This window comes from Triturus cristatus, chromosome 5_1 (assembly GCF_964204655.1).
Source record: "Triturus cristatus chromosome 5_1, aTriCri1.1, whole genome shotgun sequence".
In the NCBI taxonomy this organism is placed as follows: Eukaryota; Metazoa; Chordata; class Amphibia; order Caudata; family Salamandridae; genus Triturus; species Triturus cristatus.
The window spans coordinates 165,043,240-165,064,036 of record NC_140587.1 but is presented as its reverse complement, the minus strand read 5'-3'; the positions used below and the strand labels follow the sequence as shown (position 1 = coordinate 165,064,036).

The following is a 20,797-nucleotide window of genomic DNA, read 5'->3' as shown; positions in this document are numbered from 1 at the left end:
GAATGCCCCCTCCCCTGATACTGGGTCAAGAGGGCGGACTCAGCTGCAGAGAATGCCCCCTCCCCTGATACTGGGTCCGAGGCCTGACACGGCTGCAGAGAATGCCCCCTCCCCTGATACTGGGTCAAGAGGTCTGACTCAGCTGCAGAGAATGCCCCCTCCCCTGATACTGGGTCCGAGGCCTGACACGGCTGCAGAGAATGCCCCCTCCCCTGATACTGGGTCAAGAGGCCTGACTCAGCTGCAGAGAATGCCCCCTCCCCTGATACTGGGTCTGAGGCCTGACTCGGCTGCAGAGAATGCCCCCTCCCCTGATACTGGGTCCGAGGCCTGACTCAGCTGCAGAGAATGCCCCCTCCCCTGATACTGGGTCAAGAGGCCTGACTCAGCTGCAGAGAATGCCCCCTCCCCTGATACTGGGTCTGAGGCCTGGCTCAGATGCAGAGAATGCCCCCTCCCCTGATACTGGGTCAAGAGGCCTGACTCAGCTGCAGAGAATGCCCCCTCCCTTGATACTGGGTCCGAGGCCTGACTCAGCTGCAGAGAATGCCCCCTCCCCTGATACTGGGTCAAGAGGCCTGACTCAGCTGCAGAGAATGCCCCCTCCCCTGATACTGGGTCTGAGGCCTGGCTCAGATGCAGAGAATGCCCCCTCCTCTGATACAGGGTCAGAGGGCTGACTCGGCTGCAGAGAATGCCCCCTTCCCTGATACTGGGTCACAAGGCCTGACCCAGCTGCAGAGAATGCCCTCTCCCCTGATACTGGGTCCGAGGCCTGATTCAGCTGCAGATAATGCCCCCTCCCCTGATACTGGGTCCGAGGCCTGACTCAGCTGCAGAGAATGCCCCCTCCCCTGATACTGGGTCAGAGGCCTGACCCAGCTGCAGAGAATGCCCTCTCCCCGGCACGCTGGCATGACTTTCAAGTGTTGTGTCTGTGCTGAGAGCAACCAGCTGACAGCAGAAGGGAGGAGAACAAGTGCAGAGAAACCAGAAAGAAGAAATTGGTTAAACCAAGGAGAAATAATGACCTAATTATGCTGTAAAGATGAAACGAAATCGCATCAGGGTTGGCGTCTCCCACTCCACCCTTTTCTCAACTGCCTATCATTGCTGGATGGTAAACAGCCACGCGGCGTCCACAACTCAAGCAAAATGGGGCTTCCGGAGAAAGGGACCACTCCTAACTAATGGTAATTGCTGTAGGTGGTAGGGTTTGCCCTCAGGAGAGGCCAGGCCTGAGACCTGGAACACCCATGGTCCTCTCTATAAAAGGATGGATTAGCTCTCAGTCGAGCTCTACCACTTTCCTTGGAGGCGATTGGTGCTTGCCTCATGACTGCAGCGTCTTAGTTGGGGTGCACCTGGGAGAGTACATCATTAAAGAACTGTATTTGGGGAATTTCCACCAGTTGGTAGATTTAAGTGTGGTGGTGGTTCTAAGTTGATAATGGCCACTTGGCAATCTAGGTCGGGGCTCCATCATGGAGGTCTCCCTAGTGGCTACTCCAGTGGGCAACAAACTATCCCATTGAAAGGCCTTCAAAGGCACGATGGTGGTATCTCTGTGGGTGTTGGTAGCTTTGGTAGTGCTGGGGGTGCCATCAGTAGAGAACGTTGGAGTAGCTATGGTGGTGGTGCAACAAGCAGTGGCGGAGGTTGGGGTGGCGGAGGGGATGCTCTTCTCTCTGCTGGAGAGAAGGAGACCATGCAGAACCTCAACACCCGCTTGTCCTCCTACCTGGGCAAAGTGAAGTCCCTGGAGGAGGCCAACGCTGACCTGGAGTATAAAATCAAAGAGTGGTACAAGAACAACGCCAAATGCAGCGCAGGAGGCCCCGACTGCAGCAAATACTTCAAGCAGATTCAGGAGCTTCAGAAGCAGGTAGGACTGATGCTTTGAGGAGTGCTTCTAGCCACCTTCACTTCAGAAGGTAATATATTGGGGCTTTCTTCTTTTCGCTTGACTCACTTGAAGCTATTAACAGTACGCAACAGGAGCCGAGCTGGAGTCCGCCCAGGTTCTTTCTGTAAGGTGGAAGCAGAGAAGGAACATGATCTGTGATCGCAGTAGGATTTGTCTGCCGTGCCACACAAAAACTATATCTGATGGCTGTAAGAAAGTGTGGCACATCGCACCACACTCTCATTTACAACATCATTAAAAGTGCCCGCCTTGATGTCGCCAGTGATTAGGTTCATTTGTGGAACACAATACAGATGTAAGTACCTCTAGGCGCTGCGTTTCTAAACTAGCCTCCAGAAGGAGTAAACTAACAATTTAAAACAAATGTGTGGTTGTGTTGAAAGCACTGTCTGCCAAGCAGCATCCTTACTGTACACATCTTTGATGAACTATTGCTTGTGTTGGGAAAGGCCTGCTCTTCGAGGAAAGAACGCTTTGTTTTGAAATGTATGTGATGAGAGAGGTAGTGTCAGAGCCTGTAGGATTTATGGAGAATGTCATTTGTGTTTTCCTAAGCTATTCGCTTAGGAACTCACTTTCATAAGATAGCTCTTCCTTCCTGAAACAAAAGTTGCCATAGATGTCAATCTGTGATATCCATCCATGGTCAGCAGCGACTCCATCTTTGGTTTCCATGGTGCTGTCCTTGCTACCTCTGATCTCAGGAGTCATGAATGGAGGTGGGATCTTAGGGCCCTGTTTGCGTCTGCAGTTCTCATTATTTGCCCTTACCGTAGCTCCAAAGCAGCAGATAAGAGACTGGTGAGGGCCAAGCGTAGCACAAGGGGCCAATCCTCTCATGACATCAGTGATTCACTTCCGCTACCCTTGGCTTATCCATGAGTCGGTGTCCATGGACCTTTCTTACCGTTTCTGTAGGAATGAAAGGTCGCGTGACAGACCAACCCCTCTTTTAAATGCCTTAAAATGTCCACAGGGCAAAGATCACTAAACTTGGCTGCACATTAGGAGCCAGGGCACCTTTGCTGTTTGTGGGCTATCATTCAGCCGTAGCACCTGAACCTCCGATAAATCTATGTGAATTGACATTACTTCTCAAAATTAATGAAAAAACCAATTATTGGTGTTTTAAACAGTACGTTGGTGGGAAAGACCTCGGCATTTAGTGTGAAAAGTGTTGAGCGTGTTGTCCAGCGGAATGTAGTGTTGCATCCAGCTTGTCCTATTGTCTTCCAGATCATAGCTGCTTCCGTTGACAGCGCCAAGACCACCCTGCAGGTGGACAACGCCAGGCTGGCCCTGGATGATTTCAAAATGAAGTGAGTTTGGGGGAGTTGGGGGGGGGGTCATGTGTTTCCTCATAGAACATTAAGCTTGAGGAAAGTCATCCTTCTGAAGCTAAGTTAAACAAAAGATCTGATGAAATGTCAAACTGGCAACATTTATAAAACCTGAGGAAAACCCATAACAATAAGAGGACACAATTTTAAAATTAAAATATTAAACCTGAACGCCAAAAAGGGGAGGGTGGGTGTTGTTGCTGTGGAAACATTTCCAGAAGGCAAGCTCCACCATCCACCACCCTACACTCAGTATTTCATGTTCTTTTTCAACCCAGTTATCACCCTCCATCACTGTTTCCTCCTCCTCCTTCTTTCCTTTTTTTTTCCTTTCTCTCTCTTGTTCTGGGTCAAAGTCTGATGATCCTGAACAATAAATCCTGGTCCAATAGAGGGCACGAGGAGACAGGATTAGAGATGGGGCAAAAGGTTTGAGAACAGTCCAAAGGCAGGATTTGGGGAATAATGCATGTGACGTGGAGACCAGAGGGAGACAGGGTGCACATAGTTGTCTAAACCATGTAAAGTTTGTATATGTATTAGACTTACACATTGTAAACTGAGCCATCAAGCGCCGGAGTGCGGTGGGATTGAGATACGCTGTACAGGCAGGCCTATGGCAGGTAAAGGCGGCAGTATGATCTTAGAGTCCTGGCTCGAGAAGGAGGACAGTAGTATTGTTATGGGCAGACCGCGCAGAGAGGGACGCGCTGTTTAGAGACACCAGTAGTGAGGTGTTATTTTGCGACCAGATGTTGCTGGAAGAGGTGAGTCTTCACTTCCTTCTGAAAGGATGGGGCCAGTCATATCCTATGCCTTGGGAGTGGTTCACCAGCTGTCTTAGTCCTGGTTGTTCTAAAGGTGGTGGATTGGTGTTGACTGCCTTGAGGTATGATGAAGCAGGGATTGAATGTGATGGGTGTCGGTCGTGATGCCAGAGGAACCTTCAGAGACTTGCAGAAGGCAGCACCCATGGAAAAAGAAAAAACGAGGAGAAATAATGCATTTCTCCTCATTTTGCCAACTTAAGACTAAGGGGCATATGTATCAAACTCCCCTTTAGCGAATCTCAATTTGCGAGATTTTGCGATTCGCAAAATCAGATTCGCGAAACGGGATGTATAAAATAAATCGCTAATCATTTGCGATTCCTTAAAAATCGCAAATAATTCGCAGAATTCCGTATTGCGATTTCTTAATAGCGAAATTCGATAAATAAGAAATCGCAAAAACGGGAATCTGCAAGCCTGGTGCAGGATGATGACATCACAAACAGGAAACTGTAGTGATTGCCTGCACCTGCTCACCTGAGCCACACCCAGAGGCTGCTTGTGGAGTGTGAGGAGGCTTTCCTGGAGACAGCAACCAGCAATGGATCCCAAACAAAACCAGCAGGGCAAAGATGCAGAAAAAAGAAAGAGAAAACACAAGTTTTCAGAAAAGGAGCAGGAGGTCCTCATTGAGGAGATGGTCTGCAGCCATGAGCTCCTGTTTGGGAAGAAGGCCCTCAAAGTCCCAGAGGCCAGGAAGAGGAAAATCTGGCTGGAAATACAGAGCAAGGTGAATGCTGTTGGAGTCACCACACGCACCATCGAGGAGCTGCGCAAGCGGTGGTATGATATGCGCCAGAGGTCCAAGGAGAGGGTGGCAGCCAGACTCAAGGATGCCACTCAGACTGGTGGAGGACCATCCACTGCAGAGCAGCCAACCCCCCATGAGGAGCTCGTGGAGTCAACCCTCCTGCCTGAGAGCGTTGGTGGTGTGGCTGCAATCGACAGCTCCGACCCCTCATCCAGCAGACAAGGTAAGATGCATGCCAAATCACCCTGCACTCCTCCCCATCCCTTGCACACTCCCCCAAATGCGCATAGTTAACTCCCAACATGCCAATCCAGCCCAGGTCTTACAGCACACCCAGCAATGCATCATGGTACTCGTAGTACTGTGTCTGACTGTGTGTCCATGACACCATCACAAGTAAATGCAACATATGTGTTTTGGGGATCATTGAATAGAAATGTGCCAGAGGTTAGCCGTCAAAGATTTGTAACTTTATTGAGTGCCACATGCAGACAGTAACACAAACTCATATAGTCCCCTTTACATCCACAGCACACGCCATGCCACAAGAAGACAGCGCTGAGGGAGAGGAGCCTGCAGACCCTGCGGACTCCAGCGATGAGACAGAGCAGCAGCCAATTCAGCGCAGGAAGCGCGCACATGTGCCCCCACTGCCTCCATTTGAGGATGAAGTCCCAGCAACAGGCGATGACACCGACAGGAGAGAGGGGAGTCAGGGTGTGACAGACATGCCCCGTCATGACGCACCAACACCAAGGCAAAGGGAACAGGCCATTTCCAGGTCAAGGCCCAGGAGCAGCACTGCAACAGAAGGAGAAGGCACCGTGTTCTCCGGCTTGGAACAGTGCATGTTGCAGGAACAGCGCCTGCAAAGCAAGGCAATGCGGTCAATGAATCGCCAGCTAGGCCGCCTACATCAGGACAATCGCAACATGGTAGCGGCAATACGAGAGCTCTGTGCCACTTTGAGGGACACCCAAGCTGCCAATGACAGGGCTGGACGACGTGCCAATGCACGGCTACACAATTATACCAAGGCAGTCAACCGCCTCTGCACCACCACCAGCGCACTCAGACGCAGAAGCGTAACCATGCAGGTGGACATGGCACATTGCTGCCAGGACATAGCGCGAGGGCTGGCGCAGGTGACCACTGCTGTGGAACAGCTGCAGACAGCCAATGCAGGTGGCAGCGCACTAATGGCCTCTGCTGAGAGTGAGGACACATCGAGTCGCAGCAGCATCACTCCAACCTTGCCAGGTGAAAGACGCCGCAGTGGCAGACAGGTAGCAGGCCAAGGGCGCACCATGGGGGTCAACCACCCTGGACGGCACCGACGGAGGTGATCATCTGCGGGGATACTGACTGCAACACGGGTGCATTAACCCGCAAAAGGCTGTTTGCCCTATTTCTTGTGCCTTCTCTGCACTGTGTGTACAACATGTGCTGGGGACAATTACAATTTCTTTCATGTTAAGTGTGATTAAACACTTGACACATCATCAGGCTTTGTAGTCTCATTTCCTCAATACTCACCTAAAAGTAGTTTTGTGTGATCTCAGTCCGTCTCTGGCGTCCAACTCCTGGTGCTGGTCTGGCAGGGGGAGCAGGGCGCTCGTCATCCGATGTGTCTGTATCGGTCACATCAATTGTGGTGCCTTTCCTCATTGCCATGTTATGTAGCATTGCACAGCTTGCCACGATTTTACAGCAGGTCTCAGGGCTGTATTGCAGTGCGCCTCCACTCTTATGCAGGCACCGGAAGCGGCTCTTCAGGATTCCGAAGGTGCGCTCAATGACACAGCGTGTAGATCTGTGTGCCCTGTTGTAGCTCCTCTCACTTGCATTTGCAGGATCCAGGTATGGGGTCAGGATGAAGTCGCGCACTGCATAGGCACTGTCACCTGCATGGAAAAAAACACAATAGGTGAGTCAATGTCCCCCCCCTCAACTGATGTAGTGGATGTATTGATGTGTGCAATGTATTTACCGAGCAGGTACCCCTCCCCAAACTCTCCAGCACTCAGACGTCTGTGTATTCCACTGTGTCGGAAGATGAAGGAGTCATGTGTACTGCCGGGGTATTTGGCTACGATGTCGGTGATGTGATACTTAGCGTTGCACACAATCTGTATGTTGAGGGAATGGTAGCATTTCCGATTCCTGTAGACATATTCAGTTTCTGCTGGGGGTGTGATGGCCACATGGGTCCCGTAAATGCAGCCGATGACGTGGGGGAAACGTGCAATCTGGTAGAAGTCCAGTATCGTTTGTTGTAATGCCTGTTGGGTGGTGGGGAAGTAAATGTGATGTGGGAGCCTCAGTAGCATTGCATCTAGGAAGGCATGGAAGAAGCGCGAAAGTGCACTCTGTGACACCCCACCAACCTCCGCTATGACCCGTTGAAAACTCCCTGACGCCAGGAGGTGCAGGGAGCACAGGACCTGCACATGTGTGGGAATTGTTTGTGTCCTGCGAGTAGGGTGCTCCAAGTGGGGTTTCAGCTCCTCAATCAGGTCCATTATGGTCTGTGGGTGCAGTCTGTACTTGTCATAGATCTCCTCTTCAGTGTTCTGTAACAGGGTGATGCGCAGCCTGAAGATACGTTCCTGTCTCATTCTCCTGTGTGCAAGGGCCCGAATACGCAGCCTCCTGGCTATCACGTACATTGCAGCCATTGTGGGTGTGTTTGTTGCATTGTGGGCTGGTTTTTGTACCTTGCACCAGTTTACCACCTGCAAGCAATTGGTGTTAATAGCGATTTCTTAATTAGCGAATTTCGTGAAATCGCAATTTGCGATTTTTTCATACATGTGTTTGCGATTTCTTAGCTAGCGATTTCTTGTTAGCGATATTCGCAACGCTAAGGAATCGCAAATTAGGTATTCGCTAGGAAATTCGCAGTTTTCTTGTTTCGCAGCCTAAGAAATCGCTAATTTAGCGATTTCTTATTTTTCAGTTTGGAAGTGTGTCATACATATGAAATAGCGAAAAATCAGTCGCAAACGCTGTTTTTTGCGAATCGCAGCGTTTGCGACTAATTTTTGCTTTCATACATATGCCCCCAGGATTTTCCTGGTCTTAATTTTGGTGCTGCCTCCTATGTACGTCACCCATGTACACAAGGGGCAGCGTCAAATACAATGGCTGTTGCAGTTGAACGCCCATCTCAAAACCCACTGCACGCCCATTCCACGCTAAACATAGCGTGAAAGGGTGCCTTATGTACAAGGCAGCGTTAAGCCACGTTAAATGGCTTAACGCTGCCTTGTACATAAGGCAAGGCCCCTATCCCCACGAGAACGTCACAAAAAAGTGACGTTCCCTTGGCGATAGAGATTTATACATACGCCCCATAATTTTTATTGGCAGAAGGGGGAATGGTTGAGCAGCAACATGATATTTTGCCTAGAGAGATAAACAACCTTGGACCATTCCTTTTTTTGGTACATGCTCAAATATTATATGATGCAAAGCTGATCACACGCTTGCTCTATGCCATATGCTTAAAATAGAAAACCGTCAATATCGGGACTATAGTTTATGGGTAATGTAGTTTCAGTTTATTGCACCATTCATCCCCGCTTGCCTCAACAACTCACCTGTCCAACGAATATGGAGTCGATCTTATCGAAGGAGTTGTTTAACAAGACCTAATTCCACACCAAATGGGTTTTGCTGCATAGATCTCTCCATGTAAAATCTGCCAAAGTTTGTCTTGGGGGAAAAACTGGAAACACACCCCAGAATTGAGAAAAACATCCATTATTACTGTTATCCTCCCCCTTGACACACCTGCTAAATACGACACATGGTGGTATTGGTATTTTCTGGGTGCAGTATTACCCCCTGTGAATCCTGCGGGAGTAGTGATCAGGGTGTGAGAGGCAGGCAGAGCATTGCTTGCTGAGAATCTGCACAGCAGAGGGGCTTAGGGAGGGCTCCAGCCAATGGAGGAGAGGAGAGGGATTGATGTTTAGTGATCCTTGCCTAAGAGACACTTTTAAACCAGGAAGGACAGTCCTAATGTACAAAGGATGGTTTGTCATTATTGCCATTAGAGAGACAGACTTAATGAAGACTGTCTTAAGCTTGGTACCTAAAATGAGCCAATCGGGCCAGTAGAGTTTGAAGAGGATGAAGACCTAAGACTTCGGCCTCGCAGATGACAACTTAATTCTGATTTTAAGAAACTTAGATGGCCTTACTTACTGCCGTGTTACTCTGCACAGCCTTTCTCGCAGAAACGCTTCATTTAGAAATTACCATAAGCACATTTTTGAAGCTGTGAATATTAAACCTGGCTGTAAGATAATATCAATGTGACATTTTTACACTGACTAAAACAATAATCTGCAACAACGTTGAACATAGTTGTAGGCGAAGTAAGAAATGGCAAAAATTGTTTCACAAAATGTAAGAGACTTTGTAAATATGACAACAGATCCCAAGAAGATTCTGCTAGAATATGCATTTCTTGTGGCGATTTAGATTAATAGGACTTCTTTGTGTACTTATGGCTAGAAAGCAAAAGGAGGTGTGTGATGTTTAATGACATGTGCTTGGTGCTCAGAGTTTCACCTGGTTATATGCTTGGTAATGTGCTAGCAGTGTTGTCCATCTCTGGTTCCAGGTTCGAGAACGAGCAGCGCCTGCGCATTAGCGTTGCGGCGGATACCAATGGTCTTCATAAAGTCCTGGATGAACTGAGGCTGGACAAATCAAGCCTGGAGGTGCAGGAGGAGAGCCTGACTGAGGAGCTAGCCGCCCTCAAGAAGAACCACGCGGAGGTAGGCTGGGGTCTGTGAGTGCTATCGCTACCCGCCGCTGTGAGCATGCAATACCTGTGTGCAAGACTGGCTTACAGAGAAACCAACATATATCACCAGGGCAGTCACATGGAAAACAGGATTGGGATGAGGCGTTCATTTACCCTCTGCCTCAGTCCCGCCAGGAGTTTATAGGCACCCTCGTGTCTGGAAAAGTCTGCATCTTTTCTGAGACCTGAAGTCTTAGAACAGATGCAGTTCTGTGCCCTACCCAAGCAATGGAATTTTGCACACCCAACTCCCCTCCTTCATGCCCTGCTATTCTTTAAGAAGAAATGCAAAGGTATATCTTGTACCTGATGTTCAGGGCGAACTGTGATGCCAAAGCCAGCTGTGCGTCGGTGTCTGTGAGAAAGGCTTCTATGATCGTTCAGGGGCACATTTAGCACAAAATGATGAAATGCGGAGCCGCAGCCAGCTTGCTGCAGCATAAGGAAAGTGCAGGGATGTGTCATATTTACAGCACTACTATGCATCCCTGTCCTTTTCTTTGCACTGGCGCTGTCTAGACAGCTTTGCGCTTATACAGACATCCTAGCACCATGGCACAAGGCTGCCTGCATTGAAGTCCGGTTGTTTTTGTGTATCAAGAGACACCTTCCTTCACAAAAACAATTGTTGCCCCTGCCCTGGGGAGGCATATGGTTTTGACGCATTCCCAGATTTACGCTACGTTTTAAATCTGGGAATGTGTCAAATACCATGGGCGTTGAGTGGGAACACCCACTACAACACCCATGGCAGACCTCCCCGGCGCAGTGTGAGGCAATGCAGTGACTTGCGATGCATTGTCTCACACCATATCTGCGAGGCCATGAAAAGCCATGCTGGGTGGCTTTCTGTGGACTCGTAGATATGGGCCTGCACTGTGTGCCTCCGGAGTGTCACAAAAGTGAAGCTCCGGTGGCAAAAAATGTCCGCAAGTGGTTTGTAAATAAGCCTCTCGGGCCTCATTTAGGAGGCCCCTTGCGCCGCAGGAACGTCACTTTTTCTGACGTTCCGTGATGCAGGAGCCTGCTCCATATTTACATAGCAGCACTAAGCCACTTTTTTGGCTTAATGCTGCCTCGTAAATATCATTCCCTTTAATGCGTTTTTCTGCCTTAAAGGGGAGTGCAATGGGTTTTTCTGAGGGCATTCCCAGCAACATCCATGGCTTTTGATACTCTCCCAGATTTACGAGAAATCGTAAGTTTGAGGCAGCAGTAAAAACCTAAGGGAGGTACAACGAGGCGAAATATCTTTATTTCTCCTCGTTTTTCCTTTCTCTATGTGCGCTGCATTCTTCAGCACACATAGAAAGAGGAAAAAGCCTCTTGTGATTGTTTTTGTGCAGGAAGGGTTGCCTTCCTGCACAAAAATAATCATCTCCGCAACGCAGCCGCAGGGGAAAACGACAGGAATGCATTGTTCTAATAGATACGGTGCATTCCTGCCTTTTTCGTTTGCAGACCTGCTGCGCTGCCCTATGGCAAAAACCCCATAAATGAGGCTCTCGGCTTCAAAGAATTGTCTTGACTTTGTTTACATTTTTCATTGAATATTGAATTTTTCTTATATGTATTAATATATAGTGTTATCAGTAATTAGTCAAGACGCAAATTAACCAATATTGTACTGCAGATATGTATCATTGTATCTTCTCCAAAATTAGACAAGCATTCAATTTGCCAAAATTGAGGAATAAATTGGCAATTTGCAATCAGCCTGACACCTTTCACAAACACAAAACCCACACTCCTCAAAACCTTTACGGGCATATTCACGAAATATTTTTCTTGCCTATCACTGATGCCACAACACGCAGACTGGGCTAGGCTCATGCTGGACCAAGTTGAGTCATTAAGCAGTAGTTTTGTGTCCCAATGCCCAGGAGATGAAAGGACACCAGGCAGCAGGCGGACAGCTGAGTGTGGAGATAAACCCGGCTCCAGGAGTGGACCTGCTGAAGCTCCTGCATGATATGAGGACACAGTATGAACTCATGGCCGACAAGAACCGCAAAGAAGCCGAATGCCAGTTCAACGAAGCGGTAAAAGCAGGGACAGAAAAACGAAGGAGGAAGGTTTTCTTTACCAAAGTCTGCATGCTCTTGGATTTCTTTAATGTTCTCTTTCGTTTCTGTCTCGCCCCCCAGTGCAAGGACCTGAACAAAGAAATGGACTGTGGCAGCGACCAGATGCATTCAGGCAGGAGTGAGATCTGTGACCTCAAGCGCAGCCTCCGAGCCTTGCAGATAGAGCTGAGGGCAGCCTTGGCCACGGTACGTGACTGCTGCCCCTGGTAATGTCTGAACTATGGGCCTGATTACGAGGGCAGCGGACTTACAACTTTCAGTCTGCCTGATTACGACTCTCCGAGTTGTTCCGGCGGTGGACCGTCTTCTGCACCAGGGAACCGCCGTTCCTTGATGGTAGCACGTGGAGGGGCTATGCAATATGCTAAGCAGAAGTGGTGCGGTCCCGCCAAGCATAGAACGAGTTTTCCCACCGCCAGCCTTTTCATGGGCACAAGTCTGCCATGAAAAGGCTGGCAGTGGGAAAACCAAGGGGGCCTTACAGGGTCCCCATTCTCCCCACCATGGGGATGCATTCAGGGGGACACAACATGTGACCCCCCTGCTGCTTGCCCTGTCTGCTTGCACCCCCATTTCTAGCACAACATGGACTTCACAGTCCTTGCTGTATTGGAAATTTTTACCCATTACGGTGCCTGTTTTTCTGGCACCACCGTGGGAAAGTCAAAAGGACCGTACGCCTGCACGAGTTGAACTTGTAATCAGGTCCGAGGTCCTTTCACAGCTTTGGCGCAGCTGTGCCGGTGGCGAGCCGGCGTGACCGCTCAAAAGTCGTAATCAGCCCCTATGAATACTTGGCCTCCATAAGGTGGAATTCTAAGGGGGACGCATTGGGCAAGAATGTTTGCTTTTCAACCGACATTCCATATTTGAAAAACAATGGCTTGAAGGAAATTTCCTGACTTCACTGTAAAATTAAATAGTCCTCTAAAAAGAATTGACCAGCACAATCAATTTTAGTAGGCCTGTCTGTCTACTCCTGCCTAAACCACCAAAACGTATTTATTTCTATCTTTCGAGATGCCTTGTTCCCGACATAGCTTCTCCATACATTCTTTGCTCCCTCTGCATTATTTAAATGGCTGAAGGGCTCAAGTGTGGGTTTTAATTCTTTGCCATTGCTTGATTGTCTTTGGCTGTCCTTTTCCTTTGTTCTGCCTCTCCATTCCTAGATGGTACATGCCTTGTTTATTCTGCCTTGCTGTCTGTTGCCCCTCATAGTTGTTTCTTTAACTTCTTGACTTTCCTCTGACTCCTATTGGTATTCCTGGTTCCACCTTAGCAATCTGGGTTTTTATTTATCTTTGCCTTGGTCTTTGACTTTTTGGGGGCTCATTTAAAGTTTGCAGAAGTGGGAGCACTATTGTAAAATGGTGGTACTCCTACCCCATCGTAATGGTTGTTGCTGCACCCCATTTAGAGGTGTAGAAACCACAGGGTTTCTGACTGAGGAGCATCAGCTGCCTCTGTAGTTTGAAACCTTTGACCTGATGACACGTCCTCCAGAGGGATATAGGGTCATAGTCACCCAACCTATTTAGAGCAGGTGGCTGCCACTATAATTACGTGTTTGGAACCATCAGGTGAGTCATTCTCTGGCAGGGCCATTTCAAAATAGCTCCCAAGCATGGGAAAATGCTCCCTGTATGTCAGACCATTGTTATTTGTAGTTTTGCAAGCGGAAGTTCCCAGTTTGGGAGTTTATTCTTTAAAAGTAAAAAAATTACTAAGTAGCCGCACCAACCAATGCGCCCGGTCAGCTGTTCTAAATGAATGTATGACTTTACAACACATACATTTATAACGCATGTCTTTACAACGCAGTTTTTACGTTGCAACATCCTTGACAACGCATACATTTACATCGCATGCCACTACAACAAATGTTTTAAAACTACATTTACAACGCATTCCATTACATCGCTTTATACCTGTACAACACATGCCATTACAACACATACCATTACATTGCATGTAAGGTAAGTGTTGGATAGTGTAGGGGTAAAAATTACTATTCTAACTCCAGGGGGCGCAACAGTAGGGTAAGTGTTGGATAGTGTAGGGGTAAAAATTACTATTATAACTCCAGGGGGTGCAACAGTAGGGTAAGTGTTGGATAGTGTAGGGGTACTATGCGTTGTAATGGTATGCATTGTAATGACATGCAATGTAATGCCTGCATTGTAGTGACATGCGTTGTAGTGTCATGCGTTGTAGTGACATGCAATGTAATGGCTGCGTTGTAGTGAGATGCGTTGTAAAGGATGTTGCGTTGTAATGACTGCGTTGTAAATGTAGTGTGATGTAATGACTGCGTTGTAAAGGTTGTTTCCCGTTCTAAATACAGCTGGCAGTCCACTGTAAAGGGTGAGGAGGCCATGGCTGTGCTGACTTGTAAGGAGCGAGGGCCTACCGTGGGGTCTTAAAGAGCCTGTTTGTGTTGTGCCTTGACATTGGTTGTGCCTCCCTTTCCAGTCCTTGTTATCCGTTGCCATGCCATACTTTTCCTTGTAAGTTTTGTTCTTTTTTTTCATTCTCTGTTATTTTGTCAACAGAAAAAATCCCTTGAAGAGACCCTTGAAGAAACAGAAGGGCGCTACTGCCTGCAGCTCTCCCAGCTCCAAGTCCAGGTCAGCGCAGTGGAAGAGCAGCTAGTCGCCATCCGGTGTGAGACCTCCAAGCAGTGTGCAGACTACGAAGACCTCCTGGATGTCAAGACCCTGCTGGACAAGGAGATCGAGACCTACCGACGGCTCCTGGATGAAGATGGCGCGTAAGTCGATGAGCAACTCATCATTGCGCTGTTGACTTCTTACAATAGAGGGCAAATAGACTTGTTGCCTGCCATCAACACAGAGCTGGTTTGCTTATAACAAGTGCTGGATTATGAAGGAGAAGGTTCACATTTCATTATAATCCCTGAAATGCTGGAAAAAACTATTTCCCAGTTGATCAATTTTTAAAATGCTGATAGATCATAACATTCAGCAAGAAGGTTCCATTCAATATTTGGGCAGTGGGGTGAGGAACTCTAGTGTGAAATGGTATCTCCCGACTGGAGTGCTTGCAAAGGGGAGTACAATCATTTATTACGCAAACTAAAGAGCAAATGTGTTTATTCTTTACTGCTACATGTGAAAAACCATACTTGTATGTAATATGTAATTTGTAATATTAATATGTAATTTCTATGCACAGTCAAGTGCTTACATCTGTGTCCAGGTGTGTATATCACTTGAGCCATGCTGGACATGTGCTACCATTGGCAGTCTAACACTACTGCAATAAGTTCATGCTTGTAAATTCAGATTCATTTTTTGCAGGGCTTTCCCGAGTTCACAGTGGAGGTCACAATTGAGATCCCAGGCACAAAGCCGAGGTGAGTTTTCTTTGATGACGGTCAGACATCATATTCCCAAAGGCTGCCTGTTTGCAGCTTCCTTTGACCCATAATTGTTTTCTGCAACTGGCTATTGTAAGGGATAAGGCCAAGAACTGCTCAAAATGTCCTACATGAAGCCAAGTTTAACCATGAATGGTTGCTCTGTTTCTTGAAGATGTAAGCAGACCAGAAATCCGAATGTAAGACTTGAATTTTCTCCAGCTTTACCTCCAAAACGTAGAGGTGATCATCAAACCTGTGTTTGGACAACGGACAAGGCCTCTCCCATCGATCACCTCATATCATTCATTCATGCCTGCAAGACATGGTCGAAGAGCTGTCCAAGCCTGTCTGGTTTGACTGAAATTATATTGAATTTGAGAACCACCGTCATATCTGTAAATCCAGGACAGATGCCATTTTCTCAGCCACACAAAAGAAGATTCATTTAAGACAGGAGCCTTTGGGATGTTCCCCTTGAGGTCAATTTATACCAAAGGTCACCTTAGCTTCAATGTCACACAACAGGCAAGGCTGCGACCCATCTGGATGTGATGCGAAATCTTACACTATCTCCCTTGAAAATAAATTCTACCTATTGGCCAATGGCGGTTCTGTTAGGAAGTGGTATTTAGCCACATTTTTCAAATTAGGGGATGAGTGGTTAGGTGCATTTTCATATTATTGTTGTTCTATGAAATAAATTGCCTCGAGGGAGTGAAAACCGCAGAGCAATGTTGAGTTGGACTAAATAAATCTTTTGGTATATTTCACATGTCCTGTGTTTTTCTGACCCCTTCTGCAAACTTGCTATACATCAGAGCCCTCGCGCGAGGCCTGTCTCTATTGCAGTGTCCCTCTTATTTAAAAAAACACCAAACCCTGCGGTGTGCAATGCCAGGGTGCATGGAAACAATATTCGAAAATACCATGTAGTATAATTTCAGATCACCACTGTTCCAAAGGCGTTCAGCAAAACAGCTAACTTGCAAACTTGGCATCCCCAGAGCAGTGCATGATGGTCTACCATTTATGGCTCAGATTTGCATACCGAAGCCTGGGTAGCTTTGCGGCGTAAAATCTGTATCTGTATTAAGGGAGATAAGCAATTATTAAGATGATCACGAAGAATGCCTTCCTTTTCTTCTGCCATACATATGACGTTCTTCGGGTCTCATGCACTATCTTTTATTTTTCTAGGTCCACAGAAAACAAGGAAGGTCCAGACAATAGTTCAAGAGGTGATTGATGGAAAAGTGATCTCGGAAAACGTGAAGGAGACAGTAGTACCAATGTAAACTCGGAAAGTAAAATGGCCGCCTTTGACCCTGCGGACTAGATGGAATACCTAAGGTCATTTGCCTATACCTAAAGAGGTGGAAGCCCCACATTTAGAACACCGCCGTCTACACTGCTAAGCTTTAGTGCCTTCCCTGCAAGCCCTGCTATAGAAAGGTACAATCCAAGAGTAGGGTGGACAAAGTTGGAAACTGTGCAATGGCAAAGTAAACACTTTTCCTACTTTGTGATTGCAAAGCTGGTGATTTTATCCCAATAACTGGAGTAGCGAAAAATATAGTCATAGATGGCCGTGAAAAAAACCACTTCCCTCTCTTCTCTTCTCTCTACTTCCTTTAATTAATGCACAGCATACCTGCTGTGCATTTATCCCAAGTTCCTCTTTGCTATCCAGTCAGACTCTCTCTGTCTCTCTTTATTTATCTCTCTTTCTTAGATGATGACAGATTGGCAGAAATTGTCCAGCATCAGCTGTCTTTGGGCTGCTCAGCTCCTGAATCTTGGTCTATCCCAACTTCAAGAAATTGTTCCTAAAACGTTATGAACCTTATAGTTTGCGTTGTCTCACAAACACCAGACATTCCACTAATAGACCTTTTCTTGTAAGAGAAAAATAAACGCTGCACCTACTTTTGGCTTCATACTCAATTGCCACAAAAAGAAATATTTTAGGGGAAATATTATATAGCCAAATATTTCTTTCCATGAACATTTCACAGCCAAGCTAAGGCTTTGGGAATTAATCATTCCTAATTTCTTAAAGTGCCAAAGTGTGTACCTTTTCCATTGTCTCACAAAAATTATGTTTTTAACAAATCCTAGTTAAAAGTTGTAAAACTTAAACCACTAAGGCCCTTGTTAGGAGTAGGCCTATAAATTGTAATGGGGCGGTAACAGCGGTTACTAGTCCCATTGGAATTATGAGATTTACAGGAACATCTTAGACCTCCTAACTTTCACCTAGGTATGTGGCAGCTAAAGGCAGCCAAACTCTACAGGTGAAAGTCTGGCCCAAAATGAGGGTAGACCAGGAGAACCTGACCGAGAACTATTAATTCCCCTCGTAATTCCACATTTCATAGTGAATCCTCAAAGTTCCACTTGTAATGGACGAGATTTTCCCCACCCATGGAGATTAGCCGTTCCCCTGGTATCGGTAACTCCGGGGGTGGGAAAACTAGCCCATCTACCAGCCTCTAACTGAGCATGCCTAAGACTCTTCCTGCTTCTTTTCCATTTCTGCGTAGACCTTCAATTTCAATTCTAGACCTTGGTGAGTGTTCTAACTCTGCAGCTTCTACCAGGATAGACGTAGCCAAACTTGAAGGGCAGCCAGGAGGGTTGTGGTCAGCGCCTGTGTCCAGCAGACTATATGATCTCACCTACAGCTTGAAGGGCTTACTTGTCTCTAGTTTAGCAAAAGAGCTGGCAATTAATATGCCGAAACTACTTGTTCCTGCAATTCTTCTAAATAAATTGTATTTTTGTTTGCAAGCATGACATGTTTGTTTGGAGTCGTCTTTGAATCTCTGAAAAGCAATGTATCTTTTGTGAGTCGGTGAGTGAGTGAGTGAGTGAGCGAGCGAGTGATGAGTGAGTGACGGCACGTGTGCTATCACTATTATAGCACACTTTACATTAAACTGTTTCATTACGCGTCTAGTTGAAAATCTCCACCAGCCCCTAATTGCATTTGTACGCCACGTGCCATGAGGTTTTGTGCATTTTTTCTTGCACTATGCCCTTTGAGCGCCAATGCTTGTGCCTGATCTTCTTCTTGGCCTGATACCTGTTCCAATCCCTAGAATAGTAGGGTGCATTTTCTCTCACACATCCCCCATCATACCCTCTTCCATTGTTCTGCAATCTATGCACAAGCATCACATGTCTACTCCTATAGTCTCCCTAAATAACAGACACGACTCTGCCCTTTGAGTAGTGACTTTGCATACTCCCCCCCCCCCCTGGTTTCCCTGCCCTTTGCTGTCCCAAATACATGAGTTTCCATCTAAAGTAGAAGTCTGAAGAGAGCGATTTACGCACAGTCTCTGCCTTCCCTTCTACCCAGTCATTTCGTGTGGTGCAAATCTAGGTTGCTTGCTTCAAGGAAGATCTTTGAACAGGTCAGGCTGCTGACCACTGTGACCAGCGGGGTCCTGTCCTCTCTATAAGACCTATTCTGTCCGCTTCCTGATTGAACAACCCATTGCTTACTCCTAAGGCGCACAGAAGGAGATGCTCGAGGGAGTTTGGATGCATGGCGGGACCAGTCATCGTGTGTCCTTGGGGACCAGCGCTCAGCCCAAGGAGCAAGTCCAAGAGATGCAAAACAGAGGCGCAAACAGACATTACCAGCCCTCTGTGGGGAGGTTGGATGTCGAATATCATGTGAGCTTTACATGCAATGGCACTGTGCCCTGTTCTTGTTTGTCCCCATAATCCTCTTTCGATACAAGTATCACCATTCCAAGATACCTGGACTTAACCAGAGTTAGCCTCCACTCCCCTCTTAGCTTTGTGTTGGGAATGAATGAACGTGATATGTCTACGGATTTACACTCCCAGTTAAAAGCTTTCAGCCCATGCCAATAAACCCATCTTTTTAAAACAGACATTTTGTGGTTTCTCTGTGAATCTCTCTTGCAGACACTGAACGTGTGATTAAGAAAAATCAGTAAAAACTCCAAAGCTTTGATTTTGAGATCCTATCTAGATAGAAAGGTAGGCAGGGAGGACTGAGGCTGTAGGGACAGAGTCCCGAAGAACTGCCCGTGACACTGTGGGGCTGAACGGAGGTAGGAATGAGGTCAGCACTACAGACACAAAGGGTCATCATTAACCCTCTTGTCTTTTTACTTTGCAAAGAGAGGCAAATAAAGAAGGAATGTGCCTACATCAGGGAAACTTTATTGATTCTTTCAGTCCAATCTACAACAACAGAGCACGAACAAGCAGACAATTGCTTCCCAACACACTCAGATCTCCCTAGCACTGAGAACCCCTCAGACACCATCAGCACTGAGATGGGAGAGGAAACCCAATGATGAGGTATGACCCTTGTGGATGAGGGCTCTGCATCCCTTTAAACAGCATACCCCACAGGACCCTGTGCTGAGGGCAACGCGCTCTGACTTCACTCCTCAAGCCTCAGATCCGCGTCCACCTTTCCATTCTGAGGAGCTATAGCAAGAAAACCAACAAGCATAAGCAGCAGCAAACATGAGCTAATGTTACTGGAATCATTCGGCAAACTGCGGTGGCATTGCACCTGTGACACCTGCTGGGCATCCTGGCAAAATATGATAAACTACACAGATGGCAGGTGTGCACCTGGAGGCTTTTCACAAAGATGAGTGAAGACCAAAAATGCAGTGAGTGAGCCCCACAAAAGAGTGCAGGCCCATCATTTGGGGTCTGCACAGGAGAGAAAGGTTTGAATTGCTTCACTTTGCATGTGGAGGGATCAGAAGTCAGTGAATAAAAGTAATATGGTTGCCTGGAATCTTTCAACAATTAGGAGAGTGTAGATTAGAGCTCGTCGGCCATAAAATGAGTGGTCATTCCTGTAAACTTAAATGGTACCATGAGAGGTGTGATTTGAAAAGAGCACAAAAGTGAGACACAGCAGAAATAGAGATAAGCACGTCCTGCTTTAATGGGTCAAATCTTGGTCTTCTGAATATTCCATAAATAAACAGCAACACTTTCCGAGCAGAGCAGACAGAGTCCTTTTTGATCTAATAGCCATTTATCAGACGTCAGCCAAGCTTCCATCTCTCCATTTGCTGCTGGTCCAAAAAGGATCTACTTTAAAACCCAGTGTCGTGTTTTAGAATCATGCTTCTTCTTTCTGGGATGCCTATTCGGACCTCGATTGTGCAGAAAAAACATATTTCTAGAGTTGAAGCAATCTAAGTTTCATGCAATAAACACTTTGTGCCATTGACCTATACTTCTCAAGGGTTCTTGACTATGACATTCCATCACTATCAATTGAAAAACTATTTCCTCTATGGAAACAGCAGACTCTAGCCATGTGTTGACAGAACACTGAAAAGAGTACCATCTTTTTGACTGGCTGAATTGTATCCTTCCAGTGCTCAGTTTTAGGGGACTACTTTTTTTTGGCTAATCACTCTATCAGAGCGCATGTGTTTTGCAGTTCTCTTACTTGTGTGCTTTTCCTCCCACCATATACCCGCCCCCATGTCCTGTGTTGCTGTTCCCTAGTGTGCTGCTCACTCAATCTCCTGTGTTCTCCCCTATGCTCCCCTTTCCCCTGCGCATCATTCTGCTCTCTCCCTTGTGTGCTTCTCCACTGGTCCTTTTTTTTCCTATTCCACATATGATGCTTTCTATCGC

The 20,797-nt window shown here is 46.9% G+C and overlaps 1 protein-coding gene across 1 annotated transcript; it reads left to right on the top strand.

The window, feature by feature from the left end:
• The first annotated feature begins 1,450 nt into the window (after positions 1–1,450).
• Positions 1,451–17,872, top strand: LOC146830527 (keratin, type I cytoskeletal 12-like). Its single transcript, XM_085604729.1, has 8 exons — positions 1,451–1,885; positions 3,164–3,246; positions 9,482–9,638; positions 11,551–11,709; positions 11,815–11,940; positions 14,310–14,527; positions 15,078–15,133; positions 16,337–17,872. Exons 1-8 carry the CDS (start codon positions 1,451–1,453, stop codon positions 16,432–16,434), a joined length of 1,332 nt encoding a protein of 443 aa, XP_085460855.1. The 3' UTR covers positions 16,435–17,872.
• The last annotated feature ends 2,925 nt before the right edge of the window (positions 17,873–20,797 follow it).

Coding starts and splice junctions, on each gene's coding strand:
- LOC146830527 (XM_085604729.1), top strand. CDS start 1,451: ATGGCCACTTGGCAATCTAGGTCGGGGCTCCATCATGGAGGTCTCCCT. Junction 3,247..9,481: donor CTGGATGATTTCAAAATGAA/GTGAGTTTGGGG, acceptor CTCTGGTTCCAG/GTTCGAGAACGAGCAGCGCC. Junction 14,528..15,077: donor CTCCTGGATGAAGATGGCGC/GTAAGTCGATGA, acceptor CATTTTTTGCAG/GGCTTTCCCGAGTTCACAGT.